Below are 27833 nucleotides of genomic sequence, written 5' to 3'. Positions count from 1 at the left end.
TGTGTTATGTTTGAGTGTAATATTCTCCCTACATGTGCCATGTGGTGGTGAGTAGACATAATTCCTAGGAAGTTCTTCAGAAGCTTGCTCCAACCCTGCTGTATTTAATGATGATACCCACTGCGCTGCTTGCCAATCTTCTTGTCCTCTTAGGACTGACTCATGGCAATGCATAAAAAGGTGGAGGAAAAAAACCCACTTTCAGCAGAAGATGCAGAGGCGCTCCCAGAAATGAGAGGGCACCAGCCCCACCTTTCCTTGTAGCCCTGTTGTCAGAGGGCCCGCAGTGCGTCCCAGGCAGGGTGAGAGCAGAGCAGAGCAGAGGCCCAGGGGGCGACGCACAGACCCGGCTCGTCTCTGCGCAGCGGGGCCATTGAACCGGGGGCGTCTCCAGCGCCGTGCGCCGGCCGGCTGTAGGTGGCGATCGCGGCCGGGAGGCGGTCTCTAGCCGGCCGCGAGGAGCCGCGCCATGGCCGCTGCCGCCCGCTGGTGCTACCGGGGGGACCCCGAGGAGGCCCAGAGCGCCCCGCTCGGTAAGAGTCGCGCCCCGGACGCTGGGGCGGAGCACGGGCCGCTCTCCCCCGAGCTGCGCCCCGGGGCGCAGGGTCCGGGCCGCTGGCTGCGCGCCCTCCTGCGCCACGCGGTGCGCGGGGACCGGCTCCCCCGGGCAGGGGCGCTGCTGCCCCGCGCCCCCCAGCAGCAGCCCGGGAGTCGGGGACCCCTCGCTCTCTGCCCGGCGCGGGTCTCGGGGGGCGGCTGTGGGTCTGCCCGCCCGGTGCCCGGCTTTGATCGCAGGGACGTTTGTTGGTTTGGATGTAGGTGAGTTTCGTCCTTCCCGGCCGGATCTCCCCGGTGCTCTCCCGACCCTGGACGTTGTAGAGGCGAATTCTGGGGGGCACTTTCCCCTTCGGGGTCCGATGCGTCCTTTCGGTTGGCTGCTCCTTCCTCTGGCTTGCCCGTGAAGGGAATCGCTCTGCTGCCCTCGGGGGTGGAGGGTGAATCCCTCACCCTGGAGTTGTTCTGGCCACACCAGGCGGCTGTTTCTGATGTCTATGAGGACGGAGGTTAGGGTGACCAGACAGCAAATGTGAAAAATCGGGGTCGGGGTGGGGGTGGGGGTGGGGGGTAATAAGAGCCTATAAAAGAAAAAGACCCAATAATCGGGACTCAGAGCAGTAGCCCTGTTAGTCTGTATTCGCAAAAAGAACGAGAAGTCCTTGTGGCACCTTAGAGCCGAACAATTTTATTTGAGCATAAGCTTTTGTGGACTACAGCCCACTTCATCAGATGCATAGAATGGAACACACAGAAGATATTTATACATACAGAGAACATGAAAAGGTGGGTGTAGCCAGACCAACTGTAAGAGGCCAATCAATTGAGATGAGCTATCATCAGCAGGAGAGAGGAAAAAAACCTTTGAAGTGGTAAAGGAGATGACCCATAGAAGGTGTGAGGATATTTTAACATGGGGAAATAGATTCAATTAGTGTAATGACCCAACCATCCCCACTCTCTGTTCAAACCTAAGTTAATTGTATCTAATTTGCATATTAATTCAAGTTCAGCAGTCTCTCTTTGGATTCTGTTTTTGAAGTTTTTTTGCAAAATTGCCACCTTCAAGTCTGTCACTGAGTGGTTAAGAGGTTGAAGTGTTCTCCCACTGGGTTTTGAATGTTATGATTCCTGATGTCAGATTTGAGTCCATTTATTCTTTTGCGTAGAGACTGTCCGGTTTGGCCAATCTGGACATCTGGTCACCCTAACTCGGGTGCTACTGGCATGCACCCTAACTGGCATGCACCACTGTGCAACTGTACTCAGTTTTTGGAGGTGTGACAAAATATTTACCTGTGAGATTTCAAGAAAAAATGCAGAATTGTAGCTATTAAATACATTCTTAAAAATAATCAACCCTAAATTAAAGTCAGTGAAAGACAAATAAAGGTAGAAGGCAGTTTTCTGGAGGGCAGGCTGCTTGTTTCTAAGCTGCTCCTTTGCTGTGTTTTCACACCAGCCTTGCTATTACAATGTGTTTTTTTGCATCGCTTTCACTGTGCTGCATTCGGGCCCTGTTCCGAGAAAGCAAATGCGTGCATGTATGTGCGTGGTCCTTTTGAAGTCTGCAGTCAACATAGATTCATGAACATATCAATGAATGGAACATGATAAAAATAGTCTCAGAGTGTTGAGGTTAAATTCAGGGAGCTGTCTACATCCAAAAGATTGTTTAAATTCATAGATTCCAAGGCTAGTGATCATCGAGTCTGATCTCCCTTATAGCATGGGCCAGGGACCTGCCTCACAATAATTCCTAGAGCAGAGCTTTTTGAAAAAAAACATCCCATCTTGATTTCAAAATTGTCAGTGATGGAGGAATTGTACGCTCTTCAGGGTCTGTTTCTGACTGTTTGTACAGCTCCTAGGACACCGGGCCCTTATCTCAGTTGGGGCAAATAGTAGAATCTTTCAAATCATGTCTGATGACATCCTTCTTTAGTGTCAAGCCTTGGTCTAGCCTTGCCAGGGAAATTCTCTGGCATCTTACTCGGGACAAATCACTGACGTCTCAGGTGTAGGACATTAGCGACCCTCTGCTCTACACCTGTAGCACAATATAAGGTCCTGTCTATGCTCGGAAATTGAGTGGAATAACCACTGCAGAGTAAACTGTTCTGCAGTAGATATTCCAGACTCACTTCCTGTGTGGATACTGTGCCATAAGAAAAGTCACTTTATTCCAGAATAATTACTTGGCTTCCAAAGTGGAGTAATTATTCTGAAAAAAAAAAATCACTTGTATTCTGAAATGAACTCTGACATAACTCAGGCTGCCCAAAATTCTCATTAAAACAACCTCTTTCTTGGCATTGTTATCAACATTTTTATTTTAAACATACCAATTACCTTTATCTGTACCGTTTCAAATGCTTTCTCCTTACACATTTATTACAGTTCAATTCTCAAATGGAAAACTGCAGAATTCTGAAAACATGGATTTTACTTTATACAAAAGCAAAGACGCTACTAATCCCAGAAAGAAACACCAAAGAATCTTGGTAAGTTTGTTTGTCATTGTAGAAGAGTTCTACAGTGAAATATCAGATCCCTGTTTATTACCAGGTTTTTGTCTTTGTCAATCAGGATATTCTTGCCAAGAAGTATTGAAAAATATGTAAAGGGACACTGAAATAAAAAAATCTCACTTTTGTATATTTTTGTAACCTGCCGCTGTTACAAGTATAACATCTAAGATTACAATGAAAGATATTGTATGGATATAAAATATGTATCAGAGGGGTAGCCGTGCTAGTCTGAATCTGTAAAAAGCAACAGAGGGTCCTGTGGCACCTTTAAGACTAACAGAAGTATTGGAGCATCAGCTTTCGTGGGTAAGAACCTCACTTCTTTCAGATGCAAGTAAAATATGTAGTGTTATAGTGGATAACACATTTTGGAAGATTATTAAATCTTTTGCTCATATGTATTAAATATTTTAAGCAATTAGACATCAAGATGAGCTCTAATGTGGTGGCAGATTATCCTTCATCTGCTATTTTGGAGTTCTTGTACCTTCCTCCGAAGTATTTGGAACTGCCCACATTTGGAGACAGATATTGGACTAGATGAATTTTGGGTCTGATCCAGTCTGTGAATTCCTATGGTCCTGGGGTGAAGGAGAATCTCTGTTTGTATCAGGTTTTTGTTTATGCATTTGGCATCCTCTTCATGTACAGTCATTTTCACTGGGTTCTCTTGTATAAGGAGATAGGCCCCAGTCCTGATAGGTTCCCAATAGGGTTGTCTCTGGGTCCACTGGCATGGATCTGATTGTAGGAGCAGGGCTTTAGTTGGGCTATTGTTTTGTGGGTCTTCCCCTCTCTCCCCTCCCCTCCCCCCCCCCCCCCAAGCAGTGGAGAGGAAAACATTAAAACAAATGTGATGGTAAAGCATCATAAATTAGGAGGGGGATTTAAGCAGGTGTAGTAACTGAAAACGTTTTTAACTAACTTAGAAAAAAAAATTGGCTAGATTTCAAATTGATGGTGCCCCTTAAAAGAGAAAGTATCAGAGGGGTAGCTGTGTTAGTCTGGACATGCGTCTAATGAAGTGGGCATTCACCCATGAAAGCTTATGCTCCAATACGTCTGTTAGTCTATAAGGTGCCACAGGACTCTGTCGCTTTTGAAAGAGAAAGTAGCCAATGAACCCTCCATGTGAATTAAAAACAAAACACAAACCCCAAAATTAAACCATTCAACTTTATGGTATTTTATGAGATTCTGGATATGTCCAGACCTTTATTTCAGCTTGCATGGCTGAGAGACTGTTTTTAGGAACAGAAATCAGATTGGAGTGAGGGAAAGTAGTAGCAGAAGTTTAAATGGAAAAAGCTGCTGCTTGGAACAGTGGCGGGGGTGGGGGGAGAGAAAGGGAGGGAAGAGCTTTTCCTGTAGCTTTGAGTTAGCTTGCTGTCTGCCATGTTACTATGAGGAATAGTCTGTGCACTGATACCTGGAGCTCCTCAATTCTCTAAAAAGCGTGTATTCTGCAGTCTTTAGTCTACAAAACCACAAGATGTCAGTGTAACCTTAAGAAGTAGTCCGGAGTATTAGTGTGTTGATAGGTATGAAGGCACGATTTTGTTTTGTCAAAGCAATTCATGATCAGACACATATAGCTTACCAAACAATGCACTTCAAGTGTATTAATACCAATTATATAAAGGGATGGTAACAGGGTTCAATAATGCAGGACACTGCAAGTTTGAATTGCTCTGGCTCATAGGTTAAATGCAAAGTACCATTGCAGTAATATAGTTAAGGTTACCAAATTAAACACACACAGTCATAGATTCTGAAAGTAATATTGACTGTCCCATGTTGCACACACTGTCTATATTAGGTCTATGGTTAACAGCACACCTAATAAAAAAGTAAAGCTATTATTTGCAGAGTAGGCAGGCTAAGATGACTGCAAAAACCACGTTGCATTTTCTGATTTCTTTCATGTTTACATTTCTAACCTTAACATTTGCATTGCTGTAGTTTTTGTTATGATTGAATTCTCTTGTGTGAAAGTTTTGCTTATGTTGGCTTTAGTTGACAGAGAAACAAGCCAATGGCCAGAAAAGGAAAAAACTTACCTGAGTTATTGTGGAGTAACGCAGTTAGTACTACTGAATAGTAAACACATGTTCAACCACAAACTAGGTAGAAATTTTGTACTGCAGATGTACGAAAGTTCTTTATTTAAATCGTTTTTAAACATAGGCCCTAATCCTGTAAACTCTTCAGAGTGGCTGAATCGCACTCGGCTTTCGGGATTGGGGATATAAACTGACGATGCAATGAAGTTTTAAAGTTCAGCTGTTTTTGAGTCCAAGGGCACATAAAGAAGTCCAGTTTTTCAAAAGCGTGTGTGTTTATAGAGTGATAGTGTGTGCTTGTGTGTATTAAAATTACATTTAAAAAAAATCACTGAATTAATTTTACTCGTGCTACCACTGCCCCAGGAATAACCTTGGAGCTGAGACAAAACACAGCAGTTTTCAGTCCAGGAGGAGAATTAATTTTCAGGAAGTTATGAGCAACAGTTATAATGGAAGGCTGGATGTAACTTTATCTAAAGCATCTGAAATAACACCTTAAATTTAATAGCAAAGATGGTTAATTTCTTATACATTTTTAGCCCTAATTAGTTACAGCAGTTCTATTACAAACCATCATGTTTAGGTTTAACTATTGCGGACAAGACGTTCTAGCTGTGTTTTTTAAATTCCAGCGTTCACGACAGAGTGCTAAGTGTGCTCAGAAGTTAACCAAAAATACTATTAGAACTATGAAGGCAATAACTTCCACGTAAAGTGTTCTTACCTTCCTTTAGGTGAATGTGGGGGTAGCATTATTTACCAGGTTGGGCTCTTTCAGTGGTACGAAATGTTGTTTCTTTTGAGACTTTCTTTGGGAAATATCGGTGTGATTTTTTTTTTTAATAGACTTGATGAGAAAATTTCCCTAAAAGTAGACAAGTTAAAAATGTCTTTTGTTGGCATCTGATACCCAGGAAAAAAGGACTTAATAGCTCGGTTAGAAAGTTCAGTGCACATGGAGAATTTGTGTCACAAGTACCCCATCACTAAAGTTACTTTTCTTTGTATTTTAGACTTCGGAGACAGACAGGCTTTCTTATGTGGGAAAAAACTTCGGCTCAGGTGTCCTGAAATGTAACTCCCTATGCAGGTATGGCGTGCGTGCAAAGGAGGAGGGAAAGCAGTTGTTCTGTTTACTTGATTCTTGTCTTAGCCTTTTCATTTGTGCTGTTTATAAATGCGGGGGCAGATTTTCAGAAGAGCTCAGCTTCTGCTGAGGATCGGAAAGAAAGAGGGTCAGATTTTCAAGAGTTTAGCACCTCACAGCTGCCATTGTTCTCGATGAGAGGTGCTGAGTGCGGCTGAAATATCTAGCCATGCAGTATATGTGTACATCCGATTAAGAAGATTTGGGTTAAAAAACAAACAAACGGTAAGTAAAATCACCAAGGAGAGACACTGATGTTGCAGAATCCAGTTTAATAACCCACCCTTCAAATTTGGCAGAATCTGTACATGATATACACTTCTACCTCGATAGAACGCTGTCCTTGGGAGCCAAAAAATCTTACCGCATTATAGCTGAAACCGCGTTATATCGAACTTGCTTTGATCCACCGGAGTGCGCAGCCCCGCCCCTCCCCCCCGGAGCGCTGCTTTACCGTGTTATATCCGAATTCGTGTTATATCGGGGTGCGTTATATCAAGGTAGAGGGATATGCAGAGGTTACCTTGGTCTTGCATGATCACTGGGCAGTTGCAGGTCAGCAGCTTGATGATCTATTTGACTGTTCCGTACACCGGTGGTTCTCAACCTTTCCAGACTGCTGTACCCCTTTCAGAAGTCTGATTTGTTTTGCGCCCCCGGTTTCACCTCACTTAAAAACGACTTGCTTACAAAATCAGACATAAAAATACAAAAGTGTCACAGCACGCTGTCCCTGAAAAACGGCTGCCTGTCTCATTTTTACCATATAATTATAAATAAATCAATTGGAATATAAATATTGTACTTACATTTCAGTGGATTGTATATAGAGCAGTATGAACAAGTCATTGCCTGTATGACATTTTAGTTTGTACTGACTTCGCTAGTGCTTTTTACCTGTTGTAAAACTAGGCAAATATCTAGATGAGTTGACATACCCCCTGGAAGACCTCTGCGTATCTGCAGGGGTACGCATACCCCTGGTTGAGAACCACTGCCATACACCATAAAGGGATGGTATTTTCATTGGGAAGAATAAGAAAAAGATAACAGATGCTGGAGCATCCAGGCAAATGTTAGTAATAATAATGTTGTTTTATCAAGTCTTGCTTGAGCTAGGAACTGTAAGTAAGGGAACCTCTGGTTTTGATAGAAACCTTTGGAATTAGTGGATCCAGGAAAAGTCAACTGCAAATAATCCTTTCCTGTTGGATCTGTTAAGGGTATCTGTTCTTCCCTTGAGGCACATTGACATTCCCATTAATATCAAGGGAAGTTTAATGTGTGTGCAGTTGGAAGAAGGAACATCCCTAAGAGACACTGTCAGGTCAAATTCGAGCCTAAATTTAGGTTTTGTTGTATATATAAATAGTGAGAGAGAAAGAACAAAACAAGCTTTTACATGACTTCAGGCAATAGTCCTAACAGTACGACCAGGTTTGTTTCCATAGGAACTGAATAATAAAATCATGTAAGGCCCCGATCCTGCAAAAACTTGCTCATCTGTGAGGAATCCTATTGAAATCAGTTAGTAATTGGATGTCCAGATCCCTTAGACAGCTGTGGAAATCCTGCCTTAGATGTGGAATGTGGAGAAGACCTAGAACTGGATTTCTGTTCCTCCAACGAAACTGATTTTTTTTCAGGCAGATGCAGCTAAAACATTTGCCTGCGGTGCTCACAACTTAAACTTTGCAGCTAGTTTGGTCTTGGATTTAGAGAGAAGTTTGTTTTAATAGACAACCTGCCCTTTGGGGTCAAATTTGACTTGATGTGTCTCTTAAATTTAATATATACCAATGGAGGGTGAAAAAGGCGAACTTCAGAAATGTCTGTCAAGTTTGAGTCCTAGTCAGATCTGTACTGGTAACAGCTGCATTGACATACGTTTGCCGATTCTGTGCCTCATAACAATTGAAATATTGATGGGCAATGTGGGTGGGAAGAGAACAAATTAGCTCAGTGTTTGTTTTGGATCATGTGAGAGTGTAGCAGGGGGATGGTACTTCTAAACTTGAGGCTCCTAAATGATTCGATTAAAAGCAAGTCCCTTTCTGCTACTCGCCACTTTGTTAAGCAGTCCAAGAGTGGCTGTAGCAGGAAATCCAGGACTAAACTCGTCTAAAAGGTGAAAGAGATTGATTACATGCTGGTCATGTATTTTTGTTCTCCTCTGTCTCAAATGAAATGAGGAGAGCTGTGACTTTAATTTTGACAGAACTTAATTTACAATACTGTCATTGCAACAAGACTCTAGGGGCGGTTTTATGCTTGTGTCTGGAGAGTTAAATTGAGACCCAATTAGTCTAATGAACATCTATGCTACAAATATCAATGATATGCAATTTTATATCAACGTAGGACTCCATCTCTGAACACTCATATCATTGGGCATGATTAAGAGACTGTTTTAATGATGTAATCGATCCTTGGAACAGCTGGTGTAGAGCCCTAGACATGTGCCTGGCTAATGTGAGGCCAGTTCTTGAAGCTGGAGAGGTGGAAATGTAGCTTCCTTAGGTGTGAAGATCACTGCACCTAGGTGAGGACACCTGGCTAGTCTGAGTAGGGCCTTGGCTACACTCGGGACTTCCCAGCGCTGCCGCGGCAGCGCTGTGAAGCGCGAGTGTAGTCGCGCCGCCAGCGCTGTGAGAGCTCTCTCGCAGCGCTGTGAGTACTCCACCTCTCCGAGGGGAATAGCTTGCAGCGCTGTGAGGGAGCATGCAGCGCTGCAGGCTCTGATTACACTGGCACTTTACAGCGCTGTACTCGCTGCGCTCAGGGGGGTGTTTTTTCACACCCCTGAGCGCAGCAAGTTGCAGCGCTGTACAGCGCCAGTGTAGCCAAGGCCTAGCGTGCTCTTTTTCTTTCTGAGGGTTTTTCTTTGATTAGAGGCTTCAGACCCCATCCTTTTTTTATTCCTTTCCTCTCCATTCAATTTAGTTGGATGTGTGACTCATTCTTTTTGTCTAGTTGAAAGAGCCACCAATGGGGTTGCTGTTCTCCACAACCCGAAGACAAGGCATTGCCTCCATAAAGCTTCTAGCAGCTACTCGTCCATAGTTGTTCCTGAAATGGCCTCCCAAGTTTTATTAGCTACTAGACTTGTATTTTTGCTCTTAGTCCCTGTCTAACCCTGCGGAGACGCTGAATTCAATTTGAAGCTGGCTTGTGTCGATTCAGCTTAGCTCGATGGTGCCCTGTTGAACTACATCAGTTTGAAATTACGCCTTTAGTTGAACTGCTCCCGTGAAATAGACAAGGCAGTAGAGAGAATTCCTCCCTCAGCTCGGCATACCTGAATGTCTGGTGGAATACTGTAGCCATACTTGGGCCTCACCAAGTCAGTTCCAGTTTTAAAAACGATAGGGAGAGGGGCGGACCCAGCACAAGCCGTCTGACAACCTTGCCAAACGCAACATAAAAAGAATGCCCTCAGCTGCCAGGTGGACGAGAGAAATATCCAGCCTGCTCCACAGAGTTACGCTGAATAGGGGAGAAACATACATTGTCTCAAGCCATGTGGGTCTGACAGCCGCAAAGTGAACCACCCGTCTTCTCCCTCTGAACTGCTGGCTGGAAAGAAGGGGAGGGCTCGATCCCTTTAAAATGAACTGTTTTGGTCCTGCAAAAATATCTGTTTTCTCAGTAGCGGAGAAAGTAGAGTCAGTTTCTGGGAAGCTGTCACACGTAGGCTTTAGTGTAGACATGTCTATGCTGGCATAGACACAGGTTACCCCAACAGAAGGAGTCTTTCTTTCAATGTAGGAACACTGCCTCCCCAAACAGAAGCACTCCTCTGTTGGCATAGCTGCGTCTACACTGGGGGTTTGGTCGTCATAGTTACGTTGGCTGGGGGTGTGAGTTTTCACACCTCTGACCAACGCAGCTGATCTGTTGTTAGTTTTAAGTGTAGCCCAAGCCGTAGGTTCCAGGGGCCATTAATAACCGGAGAACGGCCACGTGGAATCTGAGCTATGAAAAGAACCGACAGACTATAAAAGAGCCATCCAAACTGGCCCAATCGCTTATAGCAAACAATTATTTGCCTGAGAACCAAGTCAGGGTTTGAAATATCCGTATCCTTTGCATTCCAGATAGTATTGATCCTGAGCTCAGGCAACCCTAGAAAAACTTCATTCTTAAGCTTCCGAAACCAGACACTGCACCCAAGGAGATCCCGCTTAGAGGTGGTCTTAGGATCCCTGCAAATAGAAACAAGAAAGAGAATAGAAGATGACACTTAGGCGTCTCAACACCTGTTTTGTGTGCCTGGGGGCTAATTTAGATGCCTCCATTTGAGACTCTGGGGTTAAAAATCAGGCCTCCTATGTGACTTTTATGGAACTCATTTTACTGTGAAATTCTAGTTGTTGTGATTGGAAAAAATCGGTCCCTGCTGGGGCGGGAGGGAGGAGGAGGGACATGAAGAGCACCGTGCCATATAATATTGCGAACGTATTTCACTTACCATCACTCTGGTTAATCCTCCCTTGCTGTGCTCTCCATAGGTACTTTGTCGGCGTGTTAGACAAGGACGCTGGACAAATGGAAGTCTATAATGCTGAATTATTCAACATGCAGCCGTTGTTGTCAGGTACGTAAAAGTTTGAACTCTCCCACCGACATCACAGTACATCTGTACTCAGTCTGCTGCCTATAGTTTGGCTCCTGTTTCCACCAATCCAACGTCACGGATGTTCTTATTGGTCCCTGAGTGAAAGAGCGCAAGCCGATTGGACAATGTCCCCACAATACACTTTTTTCCAGTGCTTTAAGGAGCTAGCTACTACTCTCCCTTTTACTGTTTTCCACATTGCATGCTAAGAGGTGAACTTTAGGAAGAACAGGGTGGAAGGTGGAAAACGTTGAATTTAATCCCAATCAACAGTTTCAGGTCGTGTTTTGGTGTTATCGTCTTTTGTGTCTTCTGCTTAGGAGAAGGCTAGAACTGAACACGCCTGGAGAGTGAATCGCCACTTTCTGGGAAATCAAATAATCCCTGGACAGCACAGGGCTGCTTTTATTGCCGTAAGCCTAGAGGGAAATAGTCAGTATCCTCAATGACATGTTTCCTTGGGGCACTAGGTGATCCTGATATTGGTATAATCCAGGACACCCCTTTTGCGACGTATCAAACCAAAGTATTAATGCTCTTTGTAGTAACATGACTGCCCAGTCTCTCTCTTAAATGCTGTCTAGTATTTCAGTTTATCCTTTTTTAAATTCTCGAGTATCAAGCCTGAGAGCTTGTAAGCCAGTTCTAGCACAGGGTGAATGAAGACATACGTATTACGGCCTGCGGTAGCACAGTCATCCCTAAGTGGACTCATATTTGTTCTTTTTGTAGATGATTTACTAGATGACGACCCATCAGATTATCAGAATAAATCCTACAGAGAGAAGGTAAAAGTTTCATTTTTCTAACATAATCACTGGGCTATCCTCAGGAAATGATACTAGTCTAGAAATGATTTGTTCGCTTTTGCCATTAATGGGTGTAGTTCAACAGTTTTAGTTGTTCTCAAGCTGAGCAATAGGTTTTAAGTGGTGTAACAGCAGCATTTTTATCATTCTTATAGCTTTGGTGATGAAAACATTAGACAGGTTAACGGCTACCAAAATGTTGGGCTGTATTCACTGATTTATTTTAAGTTTACCTAAAGCATGGGGATTGGTCCTGCTTTGAGCAGGGGGTTGGACTAGATGACCTCCTGAGGTCCCTTCCAACCCTGATAGTCTATGTTCACAAAGAAGAAGTTTAATGTTAATTGATGTTAATTGTTCTTTGACAGGGTTAGTGGCCTGGGCGGGGGAAGCGGTAGACATGATATGTCTTGATTTTTAGTAAGGGTTTTGGCACAGACCCACATGACATTCTTATAAGCAAACTAGGGCAACAGTAATTTCATCTATTCCTCATTAGGTGGGTGCATAACTGGTTGAAAAATCATATTCAGTGAGTAGTTATCAATGGTTCGCTGTCAGACTGGGAGGCTGTATCTAGTGGGGCCCCACGTGGTTCATTCTTGGATCCGGTACTATTCAATATTGTCATTAATGACTTAGATAATGGAGTGGGTAATATGCTTATAAAATTTGTGGATGACACCAAAGCGGGGGGCGGGGAGGGAGGGGGATTTGCAAGAACTTTGGAGGACAGGATTAGATTTCAAAAGGACTTTGACAAATTGGAGAATTGGTCAGAATTCAACATGACATTCAGTAGAGATGCATGCAAAGTACTTCACTTGGGAAGATAAAAGCAAATGCACAACTACAAAGTGGGGAGTAAGTGGCGAGGTGGTAGTACTGCTGAAAAGGAGCTGGGGGCTGTAATAGATCGCAAAATGAATGAGTCATCAGTGTGATGCAGTTGCAAAAAAGACTGTTACTCTGGGGTGTATAAGGAGTGTTATATGTAAGACTTGGAAGGTAATTGTCCTGCTCTGCTCGGCACTGGTGAGACCTCAGCTGGAGTATTGTGTCCAGTTCTGGTGGCCATACTTTAGGAAAGATGTGGACAAATTGAGGAGAGTCCAGAGGACAGCAACAAAAATGATTTAGAAACCTGACTTTTAGGAAAGATTAAAAAAATGTTTTTTCTTAAGAAAAGAAATGTTATCAGGGTCCCCCTCAGTCTGTCTTCAAATATGTGAAGGGCTGTTACAAAGAGGACTGTAATCAATTGTTCTCCATGTCCACTGTAGGTAGAACAAGAAATAATAAAGTTAATCTGCAGCAAGGGAGATTTAGGTTAGATAGTAGGAAAAACTTTTTAACTCTAAGGGCAGTTAAGCTCTGGAACAGGCTTCCAAGGGAGGTTGTGGAATCCCTGTCACTGGAGGGTTTTAAGAAAAAGTGGGGCAAACATCTGTCATGGATGGTCTAGGTTTACTTGGTCCTGTCGCAGCGTTTGGGGGCTGGAGTTGATGACTTATTGAGGTCTCTTCCAGCCCCGTAGTTCTATTATTCTAACCCTTAAATGTAGACAGACGGCAGTTCAGCGGTGACTTATACGTGTCCTTCATTTTAGGCATGGTGGGTGTTCTCATGGAAGACAAGAAGACTATTTGCAATGTGTAAAGTTAAGCACGTGCATAAGTCCTTGCAGAATCAGGGCCTTAATCACTATATAGGAGAGGGGGAAAATACATTTTTGTTCCAGTGTAACTCTGTTGTTACTGCTTTTTAGACCCTACACTTTGTAGCTATAACCTGATAACCCTTTTGACGCTCAAAGCAAAAGTGAAATTTACAATTTTTAAAAAAGGAGCTCTAGCTTTCCCAATGCTCCGTATTTAGTTACCGTACATCGAATAGAATCTCTGTTTATGATCTTGTCTAATGTTCCATTAGATGATGGCCCACTTACATATGGGCATTAGGCCATGATCTTGTGGTCAGATCCAGGCAGGCAGACACCACTGTCGGCTTGGGGTCTGAAACCAGTACACACTCAGAGATTTGCCCATGTAGATCCGCTTGTGGGAACGTGGTCTTAGTTTGCAGCTTATTGTTCAGATTCACTAGCACTTGGTCATTGTGGGGGCCGCATTCTGGCATACTGAAAATCGTGCATCCCCTCTGTTTAGTGACGCGTTCATTCTGTACTTGCTGGCTTTTTAAAAAAAAAAAATAGCAAAAGCGATCTCTGCCTTGGGCTGGACTGTAATTTAAAGGCTGAGTTTTCCTTTCATTCATACGGGTTAACACCAATAGAGGGCACCATTGTAACTGGAGAGAGAATTTGGTCCTACAGGGCTATGAAATGGATTTCCTTTCCTTTGAAAGGTAGAATCCAATAGCAACCCTTCCTCATCAGGGTTCATTATATCCTGCTTCCCTCCAGCACCTTCCAAAGGGCAGACCTCTGTATCTAGGCGCAGTAACTCGGATCGGTTTCTTGTGCAGGTGGATTCGTGTATTGAAGCCTTCGGCACCAACAAGCAGAAGCGAGCCCTGAACTCGCGACGGATGCACCAAGTTGGCAGTGAGACTTTAAATGTGGCTGTGACAAAAGCGGCAGAAAACATCATAGAGACAAAAGGTGTCGCTGGTAAGTAACAAGAGTGATGCAGACGAGCGGCAGCAAGCCTCCCTGTTGGGTTTTTGGAGACTTGCTCATTCATTGTGTCTGTTCCCTCCTCTCATGTATTCAGAGGATTCACTCACCTCAAGGACTAGGGGAGGGAGAGGCGGATTTGCCTGGAGCGTTAAATGAAGCAGAGGGGTGAGCTCTCTAGTAGTGGCCTTGGAGAAATTTGAGCAGCCACAAACTAACAAATTACCATTCTGGGAGAGAGTCGTCCAGCCCACCCTGCTACAAGCTTGCTGAAATCAAATCTTCTAGTTCTGATCACACTGCTTCTAAATTGGTGAATTGTACATTCTTTTCCTTGGCCATCTCAACTCTCTGGTAGCAGAGGGTCCTGGAAAGTTATTCTCCCCATCAGTTCTGTGAGCTGTTTGCGTAGAACGTTAGTCTACCGAACCTGTCACACTTTATCCTTTAAAGAATGATTCCACATCAGGCCAGCACAAAGGACCGGCAGACCCCAAAGCTTTAAAACCGACAAGCTAAGTCACCCTGTCGGGTCTGGGCTTCGGATCAGACGAGCAGCAGAAGCAAAGGCTACTCTTGCTCCAGTTCCACAGTATTGTCACCATGTTCTTTCCTGCTCCGGATGGGGTTTTGCAAGCCCCCAGAGTTGCGAGCAATGAAATGATGACAGTGGCATAAAACTGTGGAGAACCACAATGGTGAATTAGGCTCTTTATTTAGAGTAATATTATTTCAGTATTGCATGGAGATTGGGGGCCCAGTGTGCTAGGCGCTGTACAAACGGACAATAAAAAGACAGTCCCCATCCCTCTGTCATTTGGAGGTTTTTTAAGAACAGGTTACATAGACACCTGTCAGATGGTCTGGTATACTTAATCCTGCCTCAGTGTGGGGCATGGAGTAGGTGACCTCCTGAGGTCTCTTCCAGGCCTCCATTTCTGTGATCCCAAAGAGCTCCCAATAGGAGAATGCACTATATTCTGCACACACACGACTGCTCTGCGTACCGTAGCTAACTCTACTTGGAGTGGGGAAAACAATAGAAATTTGCAGAATCATTGTCGTGAGTTTATTAGTCATTTCAAAAGCTTCCAGTATCCCCCCCCCGCGCACACCATACCGCATTTAGAGCTTTAAAACTCTAGCCAGAAGAATTCTCGTTTTTTAACCAAGAATTCCCTTGGCATAGACTGACACTAAACACAAGCGTTCACTTTGTGGCTCCATTCACGTTCGCATTGGCTCAAGCACTCTCTCATCTCCGGCTTGCTTTGAAAGCTTTAGTCAGTGACGCCGCTCAGGATGATTTGCAAGATGTCTCCCTCTTCCTACCTCCCTGCCAGGAAGATGCTGACAGCCCAGAGAACGTCTACAGGTTTGAGGACCGTATCCTTTATGGGGCAAAGCACTGCTTTACCCAGCTGAAAATACGGAGTTAAAGGAAAGGTTCAGACTCGGGTGAGCAGTAGAGTTGTGTGTCATTTGAGAGGAGTAATTTCTGTTCATGAACAAAACACTGGGGACAGAGGATTTGAGAGTGTGCCTTAGGGCTTTGGGCCTATAAGCCACGTATCCGGCCTTTTGAGCGGCTTCTCCCAGAGGAGATGATTTTGTGCGTTCCCCTGTGCGAATGTGAAGTAGATGTCAACCGTAAGTGTTATGGAGGGTATTATGGGGAGCAAAAGGTAGAATTTGGACTGTTGACCCAAGTACCAGGAGAGATGCTTCATCATGGAATCAAAACCTACAGGGACATTAATCCCGGCTGGCTTCCAGTCCCTGTGATTGTTGTGCCTGCCTACAGTACATCTCCCTGTGCAGCGTTAGTCGGATATACTGTTCTTCGCTGCTCTCAACTGTTAGTGGTGGTTGTTGCTGTGAGCAGTCGCGCAATGGATGAAATGAGCCCTTGGTGTAATGTAAATCTACATGACTTGCCTACTGTACAGGGCTGTTGTGACCCATAATGGTCGTTAAGGGCTTCTAGAGCCTCAATTGAAAGAGCAAAGTGTTCTTTATTATTTCTTAAAACCTCTCCAGTCCTCTCCCCTGCCGAATATGAAGCACTGCAGACTCCAGCTGCAGCTTTCGTTAGCATTACTCCTGAGGAGATCCTTAAGAAGACAGAAGAGAAAAGGTAAGGATGCGCTAGGCTTACTGATGGGGCAAATAGAGTGGTCAGTTCCTTGTAATGAAATGAGTTGAAAAAACGAATAGCTGCTAGCATGAAGGAAAACACCTGTAGAACTTAGTTGATCCGAAGGAAGATGTATATCCCTAGTGGAATTTCAAGACGGATTTCATTAGAATTATTCTGTTGTTTCATCTGATGGACCAGTAGCCCCAGGAATTGGCAGATGGATAAGCTCAGTGCTGTTTCAAAACCCTGTTAGCCAACTGGCACCAGATCACGTGATGGAAGAATTAGATATTTAATATTCATGGAGGATAGGTCCATCAGTGTCTATTGTCCAAGATAGTCAGGGATGCAACCCATGCATGGGGTATATACTATCATGTGCCAGCAATGCCCCTCTGCCATGTACATTGGCCAGACTGGACAGTCTCTACGTAAAAGAATAAATGCGCACAAATCAAACATCAGGAGTGGTAACATACAGAAGCCAGTAGGAGAACACTTCAATCTCCCTGGACATTCAATAACAGATTTAAAAGTAGCCATCCTTCAACAAAAAAACTTCAAAAACAGACTCCAGCGAGAAACTGCAGAACTGGAATTAATTTGCAAACTGGACACCATCAAATTAGGCCTGAATAAAGACTGGGAGTGGCTGGGTCACTACAAAAACTAAAAATGAATTTCCCCCATGCTAATTTTCCCCTACTGTTACTCACACCTTCTTGTCAACTGTTTGAAATGAGCCACCCTGATTACCACTACAAAAGTGATTTTTTCCTCCTGTTGATAATGGCTCACTTCCATTTTAATTAAATTGTATCATTAGACCTGACCCCTCACTTGATAGGCAACTTCCATCTTTTCATGTGCTGTGTATATATATTCTGCCTACTGTATTTTCCACTCCATGCATCTGATGAAGTGGGTTTTAGCCCACGAAAGCTTATGCCCAAATGAATGTGTTAGTCTCTGAGGTGCCACAAGGACTCCTCGTTGTTTTTGCTGATACAGACTAACACGGCTGCCCCTCTGAAACCTGTCGTCATTCTGGGCAGTGTTCTAGACAAGCTGCTGAGCAGGAAACACGTTGACGTTTGGAGAGTCGAGGCTAGGGGAACCATAAAGAGGAGATGAAAGGCCCGAGCAGCTGCGTAGACCGCGGCTGAATGCAGACTGTTGTGCCCTGGTGAGGTTAGAATAGACAGGCTCACAGGTTGGACAGCTATTGTCCGCCATATTAGTACACTGTAGGATCATCTGCATTCCTTTGCAGAGCAATATCTTCCCTAGGTGGAAGTGTCCTTCTGGTGACTCTCTCCTGTCTGCTCAGAGAATACTACTCCTGCCTTTCATCATGAAACATTAGTGCATTTAAAGGTTCTGGGTAGAGCACAATAGGTTAGTGGATGCTCTGACACGTGAGGCCAGATCCTCTGCTAGCATAAATTGGCTTTGCCATATCAAAGTCAGTGGAGCTCTGTAAATTTAAACTAGCTGCAGAATTGGCCTTATTTGTGTATTCCTTACACTCGGGCATCCCCTGTCCTAGTGTGCTGTACCCAAACCCCCATTTCTTTATGCCCTGTGCCCTCTTCTCCCTTTTAGCCATTGCTCCTTCGTTCTAGAAGAACTGAAGTCCATGCCGCTAAGTGAGGACAGAGCGGACCATAAGGCGCGGTGTCTGTGGTTTCTGGATGCCCTCATCAAGTTCAGTTTCCAGAAAGTGATTAAGAAGAAACGTAAGTTAATAGCAGGAGTATCTCTCTGCCCTACTTACCTTTCAGCTGTGAACTGGGATTTGTATTGTAACAAATGGAGTCTTAAATCCAGAAAAAGAAAAAGAAAATCCACCAAGATGACAGTTGAGCGCTAACAAACAGTTTGATCCCCAGGTACACTTTTGGGCCACGGTTAAAATTTTGAAAGCAGTCTAAGGCAGTCAAGCACACATTCAGTGTCCAAAGCCCTTTGGAACGCTATGAAAATCTCAATCTAAAAATACTGATGAAAAATGAACCCCCTCTTTTTCCCTACGAAGCCTGATACTGAATCTGGAAGGGGAAGGGTGGGGAGAAGGGGACGGGACAAGCTTGAAAGCAAGTAGTGAAACGTGTTGTGCAGTTAATGCCTCAACAGTGAACAGAGTGCAGAACAAATCAACACGTTCGTGTCACAAACTATCTTCCATTAAGAAAATGCCATTTCTACTTCTAATCGGTAAAATGTACGTTTTCTTGAAGTTATAGAAACCCCAATAATTCAAGAGTGTAAACTTGCCATTTTAATTCATCCGTGACTTTGCCATTTTAAATCAAGGTATTGTGAAGGCCAGAGTAACTCCTGTCAGAAATGCTCCAACTGAATATTTTTCCATCAGAAAATGCCGGTTCATCAAAAGTGAAACAGTTTTGCGGAAACGTGTCTGTTTCAATGAAATTTGGGGGGGGAGGATTGGAACAAGATTACAATAAGTTCCAATTTATTTTTCAAAACAGGGCATTTTGATTTCCACATAATGTGACATTTTAAAAGGTAAGAATTCGGAATGATTTTTTTTTTCTATTTTTATCCAAACTAAAAGTTTCAACCTGAAACAATTTTTATTGGAACTTTGTTGTAGGAAATTTTGAATTTTTTTGTTTGATTTTGTTTCTGGGCAGAAACAATTTAGAAATCGTGAATTTCCCACCACGCAAAAAATCCAGTACTCAGCCGGCTCTAATAATGAGTTATTGCAGCTTTCTGCTATCATACAATTTTCCCATCCTCTGCATGTTGAGCAGATCACTGGGAAGTCCATGGGGGCGTGGCCATTGAACCAAATAGTCTTTCATATGTTGCTTTTTCTCGTGCTGTTATCAAGAGGTCTTTGCAGTTTTTTTGTTTGTTTTTGTTTTTAACTGATAAACACAGTAAATGAAAAAGCTGTTTTTCCTTCCAGGAACAAAGTGATTTCTTTCTTCAACTCTAGCATTTCTGAGCTGTTACATGAAATAACACTTGGCAGCCTCTATCAAAGCCCTTTGGGACAGGGACCGTCCTTTGGTTCTGTTTTGTACAGCGCCTAGCTCAGTAGAGTAATCCTGGTCCTTGAGCAGGCCTTCAGGCCGACACGGTAATGCAAATTATCAATAATCATGTGGAAATATGAAGATTCTAGCCACTGGAGATTTAAGAAAAACACCAAATATCATGAGACACTTGATGAGAGCTTGCAGAACTGGGGGTATCCCTTATTTACAAGTTTATCCAGCCTTATTTTATTTGTACGTTCAGTCTCCAGCCAACTTCAGCTCCATTGCTCCCAACTAACAAGCTCTTTTGAACTCTGTATCCCAAACCATCTTTTAAAGGTGCAGTAATGACCGTTCTTCAAAGCTCCACACAAAACATTTAGGTGTAGATTTTCAAAGGGGATTTGGATGCATAATTCCCATTGTGCTTCTAAATCCGCTGGGCAGGTTTGAAAATCTCAGGTTTAGACTTTCTATAGAAAAAACTTTCTTTAAACATCCACCTGTCATATTGGGAACCCAGACATTCTGATGCATGGGAGTCCAAAAGTCAAAGTGGTGTGAAATAAAAGTGAAACTCACCATTCTAAGACCCAATCTACACTCAGAAGTTAGGTCGACCCAGCTACGTCGCTCAGGGGTGTGAAAAAACCCACACTCCTGCGTGATGTAGTTTAGCTGACCTAACCCCTAGTGTAGACAGCGAGAGGTTGATGGAAGAATTCTTCCATCGATGTAGCTACCGCCTCTCGGAGGGGTGGATTAACGATACCGATGGGAGAACCCTGTTTGTAAGCACAGGTAATGTCTACACTGAAGCGCTACAGCGGCCTAGCTGCAGGAGCATTTCAAGTGTAAACAACCCCGAAGTGGTGAAAAGGAAATTCAAGATTTTTGAAAAACTATTTAAATTTTAATAACCTTCTGGTAATGGAAACACAGATAAGGAAGGAATTGTATCGTATTAATACTTAATGTAATTTAATTTATTATTAATAATAATACAAAAAATAGTGCTTAGGAGTCCTCATTATGGACCAGGACTGCGCTGTGCGAGACTCTGTACAAACAAAGAACAAAACGACAGTCCATAGATGGTACAGAAGCTTGTCCTACATTCTAGGGGTATAATTTTCAAAAACTTCTAAGTGCCATTTTCAAAAGTGACAGGCCATTAGGAGCCTAAGTCTGATTGAAGTCAGTGGGATTTAGGCTTGTAAGCACCTAAGTCTCTTTTGAAAATGGGGTTTAGGATTGTCAGTCATTTAGACACTGTTTGAAAATCTTACCCAAGAAGCTCTAAGTAGTTTGTCAACGTACTGATTTATGTATTTTTAAGTTGTTCCCTTAAAGATGTCAGAGAAGCAGTATAAAACCAGCACAGTGTTATAATAGTTCTTAAGTGTTCATTTCAATGACGCCCCATTATGTTCAGAATGTGTGTGTTTATCATTTCATTGCAAAACGTTGTTGTTTTTTTTTCTAGATGCAATGGGCCCCAACTGTCCACACGTCATTAACAACAAACTCATGAAAAACTTCACGGCCCTGACATACAACAATGGCAGGTAGCGAATAGTTTGTTTTGTCTGAAATTGATGTTCATGACACAGGAAAGTTCAGATCAAGGGATCATAACTGTGCCCACGTTATCAGGAAATCCTCTCAACTGCCATATAAAGAAATCTAAATTATTGGCATCTTCCCTGCTTAAGGCCTGTAGATTTCGATACAGAGATTTTTCTGTGGAGCAAATGGAAGGGGCTGTCACCATGCTGAGCAATCATCTGTACTTCAGGAGGTGATAGTGTGGAGAATCTGGCTCTCATTCTCCTCTGCCTTATGCCAACGTAAATCAGGAGTGGCTCCGTTGAAGTCAGTGGAGTCATAGAATCATAGAATAGAATCATAGAATCTCAGGGTTGGAAGGGACCTCAGGAGGTCATCTAGTCCAACCCCCTGCTCAAAGCAGGCCAATCCCCAACTAAATCATCCCAGCCAGGGCTTTGTCAAGCCTGACTTTAAAAACCTCTAAGGAAGGAGATTCCACCACCTCCCTAGGTAACCCATTCCAGTGCTTCACCACCCTCCTAGTGAAAGTTTTTCCTAATAGCCAACCTGAACCTCCCCCACCGTAACTTGAGACCATTGCTCCTTGTTCTGTCATCAGGTACCACTGAGAACAGTCTAGATCCATCCTCTTTGGAACCCCCTTTCAAGTAGTTGAAAGCAGCTATCAAATCCCCCCTCATTCTTCTCTTCTGCAGACTAAACCATCCCAGTTCCCTCAGCCTCTCCTCATAAGTCATGTGCTCCAACCCCCTGATCATTTTTGTTGCCCTTCGCTGGACTCTTTCCAATTTTTCCACATCCTCCTTGTAGTGTGGGGCCCAAAACTGGACACAGTACTCCAGATGAGACCTCACCAATGTCGAATAGAGGGGAATGATCATGTCCCTCGATCTGCTGGCAATGCCCCTACTTATACAGCCCAAAATGCCGTTAGCCTTCTTGGCAACAAGGGCACACTGTCAACTCATATCCAGCTTCTCGTCCACTGTGACCCCTAGGTCCTTTTCTGCAGAACTGCTTCCTAGCCATTTGGATCCCTAGTCTGTAACAGTGAATGGGATTCTTCTGTCCTAAGTGCAGGACTCTGCACTTGTCCTTGTTGAACCTCATCAGATTTCGTTTGGCCCAATCCTCTAATTTGTCTAGGTCCCTCTGTATCCTATCTCTACCCTCCAGCGTATCTACCACTCCTCCCACTTTAGAGTCACACCAGTATGAGAGGAGACTCTGACCCGATGGCTTGTATTTTAAAATCAGGTCTTTTATTTAACATAGTACAAAGGCCAGGGGTAAAATGCTCACATGCATCTGAGTGACTTAGGAACCCAGTTCCATTTTTAAGAGATCATGCTACTTAGGAGCTCAAGTGTTATTGAAACTCCCTGGGGGATAGAGCTCCCAGGTCACTGGGGCACTACTGAAAACGCTACCCCTGTCTACACACACCGTTGCACCAGTTTAACTAAAGTTGTGATTTGAAACTGAGGTAATAAGTCAATGCAGCTTTGCACTCAGCTCTTCAGTCAGTTTGTGTCCGATTTCAGGGGGAAGCTAAACCGATAAAACCAGTTTGAAACCGATTTAAATCCTATACTGGTATAGCAATGTTGGTTACAGGTGTGACTTTTCTTTTATTTGTTAACTGACATAGCGAGGTCGGAACTAGGCCTAGTCTGGATGCAGTTATACTGGATTCAGAGCCTTGCCAGCGTAGCGTCTCTCTCCTGGGGAACCAGCGTTAGCTAAGATGGCAGAAGCTCTTGTATGCAGATATGAGCTGTGTCTACACTCGGAGGGTTTGCTCGTATAACGATGCCAGGGTAGCTATACCAGCAGAACTTTTCCAGTGTAGACTAGTCCTAGGTGTGCCCGTATAGGGGCCTGTGTCAGTTTAACTAACCCCATTTAATGAAGTGTGTGTGCGCATACAAGACCCACAGATTCCCGGGGCCTTCTCTTTCTGAAGCATTTTACAGACATCCGCGAATGAAACCTGCCAGCAGCCCTGCGACCTTAATGCACCATCACTGCTGCCTTGGCAGGGCAGCCTCTCTGCTCCACTCCAGCAGCACAGTGGAAGGAAAGACTTGCTATGTCTCGTTGGCTGGGGAGTTGTGCAGCCCCTGTGCACCCTCTCGCAGCCTCCTCCCCCATTCCCAACCCCAGGGAGCATGTCAGGCTGGCAGGAGGACTAGCCAGACTGTGATGCTCCTCTCCAGTCTCCTTGGTCCTCTGAGCACGATGTTGCAGAGCAGAGACGCTAGCCCAATAAGTGGAGGTATAGTGAATTGTGCAGGGTCAGCAGCAGTAAAGCTAGGAATAGAACCTAGGAGTTCTGGCTTGTGCCCTAGAGGGGGCTAGCCAGGAGAAGACACCTATGAGTGGAAAGCAGGAGAGCACACACTGTACCGTTCTAAGGTACTGCCAGGGAGCTCCAGCTGCCATTGTACCTCCCAGGCCACGACCCTGTGGAGCCACCGTAGTGCAGGCTGGTTCCAGAACACTAAACTAAAGCACGTTTAGGACTTCACCTCTTCCCCATGGTACATGCCTGTGTTGGGGTTCCCAAAGCCCCCCGCTGGGCCTGCCTCTGACCAATCTCTCCAGTTTGCAGCATTAAAAGAAAACTTCTGGACACTGGTCAGAGCTGTGGCACTTGATTCTTTGCCTGCTGGCCACGGATCAGCCTTTCAGCAGTTTAGTGACTGCCAGCAGGAGGCGCCAGAATACACACATTTAGAAATGCAGAGGTTTGAGTCAGGAAAGGCTGTCCAAAGGACATGGACACACGGAAAGTAATTAAAATAAGCATCTGCCAGGGGGTGGTCAGTTGCGGAGCTGTTTTAGTTAAATAACGCTTCCAAGAAGCTGCTTGTGGTTTTACTGAATGTTGTTGGCATCCACCTAGGTGGCTGTGTGCAGAAGGGCCAAACTTTTTTGCTTTACAGGCATTGTCTCTTCACACTTCATGCTATCGGCGTTACTATGAAGTGGCCAGGAGGTTTTGAACATAAATTTGCCACGTCAGCATGAAAAACAATCCTCTAAACCCGTCTGCCGTGAGAGCTGTGATTTATAACTAGAGCTGGGTGAAATCTTTCAGACTAATAGATTATTTGAGGAAAATTGCAGTTTTGGTCGACCCAAAACTATTCACAGATTTGACACACACAGTTTTTCAGTCGTTCACAAAAGGGCTGGTAGTGGAAATAGTGCTGCTGTTGTCACCAGTATTCCCCACCCCTTTTACTAGGAATATAATCCCAGGTCTTGCCGTCAGACATAGGCAGACACAATCCCAAAGGGTTATACTTTGGCTCTGTTAAAAAGTGTCACATTTTGTCTCTTTCCCTTACCTTCTTATTCTCCAGTATCCAGAATTTAATCTCTGCTTCGATGAAGGCTAAAATTACAGCCTACGTCATCGCCTTAGCCTTGCACATTAACAACTTCCAAACAGACCTGACTGTGCTCCAGAGGGACATGAAACTCCGCGAGAACAGGTGAGTGACGTTTCTGATCATTGTAGGAACACCAAGCGCTCAGTCATTTTAAAAAAACTTGGCGTGTCGGGGGAGGAAGGCAGCACTGGGGGGGTTTGTTCAGTTCCTCAATTGAGCAGTTGGATGTTTGATCCAGATGCTGCCCTGAGGACCATGCAGGCTCCCCCCGTTCTTGTCAGTGGGGCGCACCCAGGCAGTGCTCCGTGCAGGGTTGGGATGTAATGGGGTAACTTGTAAAATAACGAATAATACTGAGCTCTTATCGAACACTTTTCATCAGTAGATTTCAAAGCACTTTACAGAGGAGGTTGGCATCATTGTCCCCTTTTACAGATGGGGAAACTGAGGCACGGAGGGAAAGTGACTTGGCCAAGGTCACTCAGCAAGCCAGTGACCGAGCCAGTAGAACTCTGAGTCCCAGTCCACTGAGTGACACGGCCTCTGTGTTTTCCAGTCTATTCTCCTCCTTCTCACGACAAGAGGGAAACAGAGTTCTGACTCCCTGCTGGGTCTATGATCCGTGTTTAATTGCCAGGAGGCCACAGTCTCTGTCATAAAGATTGGAACTCAGGTTTTTAAACAAAACCAGTTGTGAACACATGCCCCCTTGGCACAGCCAGTAATCCAGTCCCCCCGAAATGCCTTGCCTGGGCCCGGTGCAGAGGAGACGTGTTTTCCTGAAATTTAGGGAGGGTAATTGCACCCGCCTCAAGAGATGAGGATTTGGCTAATTGGGACTACCAAGGATAACTGTGGTGATTTGGAGGTGGCAGGATCGGGTCCTTAATGAAGAACACTTGCTCTGGTATCTTCATTGGGAAGTTACTTCCTAGCGCTTCATTGTCCATGGGACAAGAAATATGTCTGTGCCATAGATACTGAGTATAAAGTGTGCCTTTATCAATACGTCTCAATCAGGGCCTGATCCAGAGTCCATAAAATTCAGAGGGCTCTTTCCACTGACTTCAAGAGGGTGTGATTCAGGCCATTGGAGAATACAATTATGATCAATTCTTGATTTAATCTAATAGACTCGCTAGGGGAATCCTTGACCTCCAGGCTGGGGAGACTGGCTGTTAGCACAGAGAGCAGCTGCATAATACCATCTGGAATTGAAATGTATTGGCCTCTGGTCAGCAATTTGAGTTCAACCATGCTTGGCTTGCTGCACCTCGGTGGGAGAAATAGCTACTCCAAGGATGTGCTTTGTAGCTTGACCTGGTTCGTCAGGATGACCCTTCCTGACAAGATCTCTAAAGATGCTATTGCAGGGTATGAAAAATCCATCTCGAGATCTGTGTCCTGCAGAATTAACAACTCCAACAAGAAATCAATTATTCCCCATAACGAAATCCTGTAGAAAATAACGAAATGATTCTCGACTAGAACGGTTAAATTCCAATGGCAAATGGAAGTGATCCGATCTATTAGTTGCCTGACTTTTCACAGGGTGACTCCATTGTACATGTGGCAGTGATTGTTGATGCCAGTAATTTTGCTGTTTGGAACTGATGTGGAATAATGGTTTTAATGGCAGTGTTTGAAGCCAATTAGACCCCATTTTTAAAGATGAAGTAAATGGCTTTTGGAAAGGTCACGCTGCCTTTTGTGAGCCGCATTAGGCACAAAAGATTGACTTGTACAGCTGTCTTTTTGGGGGATCCTAAAAAAATGAGCACAGAGAAGTCTGAAAAGCAAAAGTCAGAGTGAGACTCAGACGGGAAAAAAGCCACTTCTTTAATCTCCTTGCAAATGGCATTGTTCATCGAAACACTGATCCCCCATGCAAGCTTTGCATCTATCCGAATACAGTGACTCCTCACTTAACGTTGTAGTTCTGTTCCTGAAAAATGTAACTAAGTGAAACGATCTTAAACTAATCCAATTTTCCCATAAGATTTAATGTAAATGCGGGGGATGAGGTTCCAAGGTAATTTATGGGGGGCAGACAAAAGGCATTATATACTGTACAGGACTGTACTGTGGTTGGGAAGTGCCCCTGGCTTACCCCACACAGGCACAGCCCGCTGCAGGCAAGGACGCTAGGAAGCACCTTCGCAGCAGCAGCGGCAGCTTCCCCGGAGAAGAACAGGCGCCGACTTTGCCGGGGGATGCTCCAGGCCCGCCTCTTCCCGTCCCGGCTCCACTTGAGGCCCGCCTCTTCCTACCCCCACTCCACCTCCTCCCCCTCCCTCCCAGTGCTTCCTCCGCCGCCAAACAGCTGTTTGGCGGCGGGGAAGCGCTGTTAGGGACAGGGAGGCGGCGGCGAAGAGGAACTTGTGCAATGCTCTCTTGTAAAGTCGCTGCTCTTCCACAGAATCTTACGAACAGCGGACAGAGCAGGCAGCCAAACAACATTATAAGGGAGCATTGCACAACCTTAAACGAGCATGTTCCCTAATGGAGCAGCGATGTAACTTTGAAACAACATTAAGCGGGAGGATATTAAGTGAGGAGTTACTGTACGCTCTAAAGTGAGATTCTAGGACTTTCGCTGTAACAGGCAGCATTGTTAATCACATTCAGATGCTCCATGTGCCACGGGAAGGATGAGAAATTGCTGCGATCGTTCTATTCAGGACTGATTTAGTTCTCCGAGTAAGGATTTTGCATCCCTGATTAAAAAGTTCTACGTGTTCTCCTTGCTGACGTGTTACTGCTTTAATTCTATTCTGAGGTCTCTTAGAGCCCATCAACGCTGCACCCTAGACTGCCAAAAGAGTTTGCAGTTGAGCACCACAGGACATTCTCTCTCTTTCCTCCAGGGCTGAGTGGCTGGAAATCAGCTGGGCTCTCCTGCAGGGCAGCATGCGGTGCTATCAATAAATAAATACCTGAGCGGTGACCCTGTTCCAAAATGTAGATTGCTTTTACTTCCTCTCTCCCCTGCCTGGCATGGACTGAATAACTCTCACCCACTTCTTTCAGAGTAGCAGTGTTAGTCTGTATCCGCAAAAAGAACAGGAGTACTTGTGGCACCTTAGAGACTAACAAATTTGAGACTCACACACTTGGGATAATGAGCCACTAAATAAAGCAACAGGCTATTTTCAAAGCTGGGCAGGCCAAGCCCAATGGCTTTCCCGCCAGCCCACAAAGTCCTGTTGCTTTAACTTGGCTCCTGATCAGAATCACCCCTGCTGTTTCCACGGTCGGCCTTTCTAGAACTGGATCTGCCATCATACAAGGAGATGCATAGTGCCAAGTCACTGCTCCAGAGAACAGCCACAGAGCCAAGTT

General features: G+C 44.5%; 1 protein-coding gene across 3 annotated transcripts in view; it reads left to right on the top strand.

Moving 5' to 3' along the window:
- The first annotated feature begins 310 nt into the window (after positions 1 to 310).
- The window catches only part of POLR1E (RNA polymerase I subunit E), a 28070-nt gene continuing 547 nt past the window's right edge, over positions 311 to 27833 (top strand). The window contains exons 1-11 of one of the 3 annotated variants that reach the window (XM_008179519.4): positions 311 to 533; positions 2956 to 3059; positions 6166 to 6242; positions 10811 to 10896; positions 11650 to 11705; positions 14214 to 14358; positions 15643 to 15750; positions 16405 to 16501; positions 18110 to 18243; positions 21005 to 21086; positions 24462 to 24593. In XM_008179519.4, the coding sequence (XP_008177741.2) occupies positions 470 to 533; positions 2956 to 3059; positions 6166 to 6242; positions 10811 to 10896; positions 11650 to 11705; positions 14214 to 14358; positions 15643 to 15750; positions 16405 to 16501; positions 18110 to 18243; positions 21005 to 21086; positions 24462 to 24593 (1085 nt within the window). In that variant the 5' untranslated portion in view covers positions 311 to 469. Of the gene's footprint in view, positions 534 to 697; positions 820 to 2955; positions 3060 to 6165; positions 6243 to 10810; positions 10897 to 11649; positions 11706 to 14213; positions 14359 to 15642; positions 15751 to 16404; positions 16502 to 18109; positions 18244 to 18820; positions 19032 to 21004; positions 21087 to 24461; positions 24594 to 27833 lie in introns of those variants that run through there. The other 2 variants (XM_042850416.2, XM_065549768.1) reach the window with 2 other exon arrangements.

The sequence above is a fragment of the Chrysemys picta genome, chromosome 6, assembly GCF_011386835.1.
Source record: "Chrysemys picta bellii isolate R12L10 chromosome 6, ASM1138683v2, whole genome shotgun sequence".
NCBI lineage: Eukaryota > Metazoa > Chordata > Testudines > Emydidae > Chrysemys > Chrysemys picta.
Note: the sequence above shows the minus strand (reverse complement) of the source record. Positions and strands in the feature narration are given on the sequence as shown.